Below are 5642 nucleotides of genomic sequence, written 5' to 3'. Positions count from 1 at the left end.
TGTCACATATCAAGATATGTGAACTTCCTTTGATTTCATCTCTTTCCCAAAATCAGAGCAAAATCACACCATAAAAGAAAGATTTTCTTGTCGTTTTTGCATTGTTGAAAAGATCAAAGCAAAGATACGCCAGAACAGAATGCTCTTGTTGGGGTGTTTCATCAGATGATGCTTTTCCTTGGTGAGTTAAGTAGATCTAGAGATTCTCCTTGCATTGAGGTTAGGTCATTACCTACGTTTGGTATTGAGTACCTTTTATTGTAATTGGCAATCTAGTTGTCCTCTCATTCATAGGTCTCACTCATATTTTGCCATTAACCTCCCTTGGAACCTATTTTTAATTTGGTATCATCATAGCAAGGTTAGGAGGTTATGTACTTAGCTAGATTAGGGTTAGGCATCTGCTAGTTTGCATCGCTTAGAGATGGGCCTGTTGGTCGCTTTTCAGAGAAAGATGAGATGTGTAGTGGGCAACCACCTATTTGTCTTCTCAAATCCCCATCAGCAATTGTGGGATATAGCCACTGCAATAATCGCTTGACTACTCCTTCCAATCAGATTTAATGTCAATTTACAGATGCTCACAATAATATGTCAACAATCTGGTAGAATAGCCTGACAGACATTCTAAACACTTGTCAGGAGCATGTTCAGTACAATGCATATGTGATGTACAAAACTGACTCACAGTATTTTCATAGCTGCATGGTGTAGAGATCCATATTGTTTTAATTCAAAAGGAGGTAGATCTCGCAGAAAACTCACCCCGCTGTCCCAACTCAGCAGGCCAATTTCTTTTTGTTCAAAACAGTGGAGCATAAAGAGGGATGCTATCCCAAATCCAATAATGCTTGACTCTCTACATTATACTAGCCGCCTTATATTAACAATAAATACAGGCACTATGAAAGCTTTAATTGCATTCCATTAGACTCACATGGTTGTACACTGGAAACTACCGGCAATACTTCCAGAGGAATTGTGGGTGTAAAACAGGCCACATAAGGATCTTAAGCTTCTTTATGTGCAATGTTGACTGCTAGAGTGCAAGTGCTTGTTTCTAGATCCCACTTTTCTCTAGAAATCACTATACATCTAACAAGACTGTGAGATCACGATTCACACATACCAATCAAAGGTTTTAAAGAAACCACGAGTACCTTATTTAGAACCATTCTGAGCATAATTTATAGTACAAAAATGAAGGCTCCACTCATTTCCAATGTCTCAAGGCCACGATCAGGACTTGTACTAAGAGCCAAAAACTCATAATCAAGCCATCAATTTTCTAAACATTTCAACAGACATAGGCCAGTCCTATGATGGACAAGTCATTAACCGTACATTGTACTTATCCATATGGAAGCTCATTGCTGATGTTTATATAAGGTTTGTATGCCCAGTTGCTGTTTTGTTCAAAATTCTTTGGCTAAATGATCATATCAAAAGCTTTTCAATAGCATCCTGCACCACACGATAACTAAACTTTAACGCATAGAATGGCATATATGCATAAGCTGATTTGGTTTTTTGGAGAAAGAGTTCAAACATTAAAGATTGTTAACCATACCTTCAGTTGATTGATTTGGCTTTTGAGCTGACTCCCTTCATTGGTCATAACGGAGCAGGCAATTACTGGCCGAGACACACCGCATGCTCGCCCAAGTGCTTGTTTTGATGGCACGAATACATATGGGACGTTCTGAAAAGCAGCAACTATCACATTAATATAACCTTGCAAACACTCTTGCCCTAATGATGACTTAAAACCATGTGACATGCAATATTTCACCTTCAATCATAAGGTCTTGCAAGTAGCTACAAGCCTCTTACATGAAAAGCAGAAGGCTAAGATGAAAGCATGTACCTTATCTTCAGCTAATAATGGAAGATGTAAAAGGATCTCTAAGGGCTCAGTGTCAGCCGCCATGACTATGAACTCAGCAATACCCCTATTAAGGGTCTTTGTAGCTGTAAACAAGCCGAGCATGAGACTTTGAAACCAGAAACATTGACCTTAAAAGGAAACCCAGTGTAGATTCGTGAGCCCACCCTCATTTGCACCCTTTCTAAGCTGCTTGTAGTTGGTAGCTTGCTGCACAATGTCCATGATGGTAATGGTGAGTTGAGCATCAGCCAATGGGTATGCCTTCGGATTGACAGTCTCGGAACCCTGAGATGACACAGTCTCCATCAGCATCATCACAACCCATCTGTCGGATGGAATAATATCATGTGTGACCTGTAACAACTATAAAAAATGCTGCTATATGGGCCAAGATTACATGTAACCACAAAACCCACTCTAGGAGTTTAGATGAAAAAGCCACAGCACTGTATATACACGGTGCAGCTCATGCAGTCATCATCATACAAATGGATCAGAAGGGCTTGACGGAGATCAATCACATGCCCATACATGCTAAGAACTCAAATAACCATCAAGATCACACAAAAAAAAAGAAGCATTACCGTGAATGCCTGTTAATCCAAGCTACAAAAACCTTTTGTAAGACCTTAATCGTTCTTAGACATTGTTAACCAGAGGCACCCAAAAACATCTGCGACTTGGAAGAACGGACCGGAAAAGAAAAAAACGAAAAGCGAAAAAATCAAAGAGGGAGACTTACCATAGCAGAGTCAGTTGCAGGAGGGTAGCTCTGAGATGAAATAAACTAGGGTTTGAGAAGGGTTTGGCGCGAAAACGAGTTTGCTTTATACCAAGCGAAACCCTCCAAGGTTGTGCTTTCACACTGCCCTCGTAATTTGGGCCTGGTCCACAAGTAGCGCCCGCCCACCAGCAACTAGCTATGGCACTTTCCACAAAAAATCACTTTTAAAAAAAATTCCTCGTCTACAGTGTACACGCACCACGAGAGCTTTCGCAATGACACCCAGTATAGCAATGGAGACTCAGGCCCATTATACATCGCCATACCCCTGCCTGCCCATGCTGATGTGATGGGGGTATCCACCGCCCATAATTCATGGGCAGGCAATCTCCCCCGCCCATAAGTGGGGTATGTGTAACGGGCCTCAAACGTAACACCTTCGCTCGCGCATTCGAGTCCTCTACGCAGCGTGACGTGGGTCTTACACAAATTTCTATGGAAGATTGAACAAGATTTCATGCTAAACTAAGTGTATCACAAAACCCTTAGCAATCGCTTTTTTTTGCTTGCATATACTCATAAAATCAATTGGAAGCCAAAAAAAAAAAAGGAAACCAAGGAGCCTATTGAGTATTCTTCTAAGTAAGCACCTGATTTGGAAAAGATTTATGACTAATTTGTACATTGTTAACAATAAAAGTGAGATTTATTCATGGAGTGAGAAGAGCAAATACAGAATGTGTCAAAAAGGCCATTGCCCCTAAAATCATAGGGGTTGGTCGTTGCATTACTAGTAATTAAAAGTACAAAAAAGTTCTAGCACCCTTATGTGTCCTTTCAAATGGATGGCCGTATAAGTACATGATGTAAACTTCAGCATAGGAAACCTTTACACTAAGTTATCCATGTCCTAAGCTCTTTGTTGAGCTACTACCTAATGTAGTTATAGTCTATAGGCTCTCCTTGATCTAGATTGTTGCATTGCCCATCACGAAGCCACCAAGATGGGGGAGGAGTTCACCACCTAACCATAGAGGAATGTAGATAAGAGTGGCGTGCCTGCCCACACTTGGCTAATCGCCTACGATCCTCCAACCCGGGTACCTCACCCCTTGTTAACTTAAACATACTACCTTGTACAAGAGAGGGAGAGAAGAAGAGAATGAAACCATGCAAGGGTCGATTCGAAGAATAGCATTTAGCCAACCCTAATAAGGGTTAACTCCCCTATGTGAGGCCGCTAGGGGCTCACTCCACCTCCACTTGTGTCACCCAAGTGGAGATTCACAAGCTAAGTGAAGAGCAAAAAAGAAGGGAGCTATGCAAAGCTCTACCTCCACTCAATGCCAATGTGCATGCAAGAGGGATCTACCCTTAACCTCTCCATTCTTAGCTACTCCCTCGTTACAATCGGGCCCTTTGAGAGCTGGTTCTGGCCTTGGGTTTAGTATTGGTCTCTCGGCACGGTATGAATTGGCCACGCTTGAGGTGGGCATGGCCCTCCAGACTGGTGGATGAGTCTGGGTTTGATTACTCACTTTGTCCTATTTCCACTCGAGGATCTAGAGGCCGCGTGGGCTCTCTTTCATGTTTGTTTTTACCTCTCTCTTTGGGATGTGGCTCGTCTGACTGTATATGTATCCCATGATAAAATTCCAGAGCCTTGAAGCAAGGATTCTTTGTGAATGGGTAGGGGAGGTAGGGTCTTGCTCCAGGACAGAGGTGGTCTTTCCATGCATTAAGTCTCTAGTTCTCCTGTCTCAAGGTTAGGAGTAACTTGTCATGTGCTGGGACGATCTTCACTGTCATTAGTGCTATCAAAGACTAACACCATTTGGCTCCAAGTTGTGTTGACCGATGGGTTTGACCTTATGAGTGAGGGAGCATCATGAGAGTTTATATCATCAAATAGAGGGTTGTTTCGCACCAATTTTCATGAGCGTAGGTGCATGAACGTGTGCAATTATAGTGCTAGCCCCCTCTGTGAACATTCTATTTTTTTGTTTTTTTTTTAAATGGTATAACTGTACGCTTTTAAGATGGTATAACCGTATGGTTTTAAGATGGTACAGGCGTATGCCTTGTTGAGAATAGGGGTGTACGCTTCAAAAGGAATGAGCGTGGCAGAGATGACATGAGCGTATGCTTCCTAGAAGATGTGGACATGGCTACAAGAAGGAATGGACATGCACTTGTAAAGGATGAAGGAACGGGCATATGCACCAAAAGTTACGGGCGTGGCAAAGTTGCCACATGGGCGTACACTTTTTATGGCAAAAAAGAAGAAACAGGCATGGCAAGGTGGAGGGAACGGGCATGGCAAAGCTGCCAAGTGTGTGATTCATAAGGAATGTCGTGCGCTTTAGTAGATGGTACGGCTATACGCTTCCACTTTTCAGAGATTTTTAATGGTGCAAGTTTTGACAGCCATCTACAAAGATGCCATGATAGTGCAATTGTAGACCTTGTTTAATGTACTTTATGCTAAATTAATGCAATTTATTCCCTTTTAAATGTCCTCTGCCAAATTGAATGTTGGAGATATTAAAAGATTGCACTGGAGAAGGGAATGGGCGTGGCAAAGTTGCCACGGTGGTGGCATTGAGAATGGTATAGGCATACACTTCTCAGAAACCCTTCCAAAGAGAAAACTCTGCCTACTCTTCTCCTCATATTTTTGCTGATTCAGGTGTTTCCCAAATGTTTTTTTAAGTTTTTGTTTTTATGGGGGGCTAGAGCTAGTCCCTAGCTACCTAGTAATTAATTAATTAATACCTAGAGCCAGTCCTTAGCTACCTAATAATACCTAGAATGCCTAAGGAAACCTAATTAATTGAGATTCATTATATGATTAAGCTATTTATGCAAACTTAACAAATGTTGAACAAAAATAAAAAATTGCATGAATCTCAACAGCAAAATCAAGCACCTGCTTGTGTCTCCCGCATTTTATGAAGACTTCGATGCTCCAATGCTCCATTGATCTCAATAGCTCCGTAAACAAAATCAACAAACAAGCAACAAGCTCAT

At 41.6% G+C, this 5642-nt stretch overlaps 1 protein-coding gene across 1 annotated transcript; it reads right to left on the bottom strand.

Moving 5' to 3' along the window:
• Positions 1 to 1100: 1100 nt before the first annotated feature.
• Positions 1101 to 2766, bottom strand: LOC147603457 (uncharacterized). The gene is made up of 5 exons (XM_086796598.1): positions 2631 to 2766; positions 2053 to 2173; positions 1868 to 1971; positions 1571 to 1702; positions 1101 to 1464 (listed from the first exon to the last, which is right to left on the bottom strand). The coding sequence occupies exons 1-5, from the start codon at positions 2631 to 2633 to the stop codon at positions 1438 to 1440; spliced, it is 387 nt and encodes a 128-aa protein (XP_086652724.1). The 5' UTR covers positions 2634 to 2766; the 3' UTR covers positions 1101 to 1437.
• Positions 2767 to 5642: the final 2876 nt, after the last annotated feature.

Source organism: Cibotium barometz, chromosome 64 (genome assembly GCF_041138505.1).
Source record: "Cibotium barometz isolate CiBa-2024 chromosome 64, ASM4113850v1, whole genome shotgun sequence".
NCBI lineage: Eukaryota > Viridiplantae > Streptophyta > Polypodiopsida > Cyatheales > Cibotiaceae > Cibotium > Cibotium barometz.
The sequence above is the reverse complement of the archived record's forward strand: the minus strand, read 5'-3'. Positions and strand labels throughout refer to the sequence as shown.

Excerpts from the sequence above, each read along its gene's own strand:
- LOC147603457 (XM_086796598.1), bottom strand. Across the intron at positions 1,703-1,867 it reads CATTATTAGCTGAAGATAAG|AACGTCCCATATGTATTCGT; the intron begins GTACATGCTTTC and ends GCTGCTTTTCAG. Across the intron at positions 1,465-1,570 it reads GCCAAATCAATCAACTGAAG|GATGCTATTGAAAAGCTTTT; the intron begins GTATGGTTAACA and ends CGTGTGGTGCAG.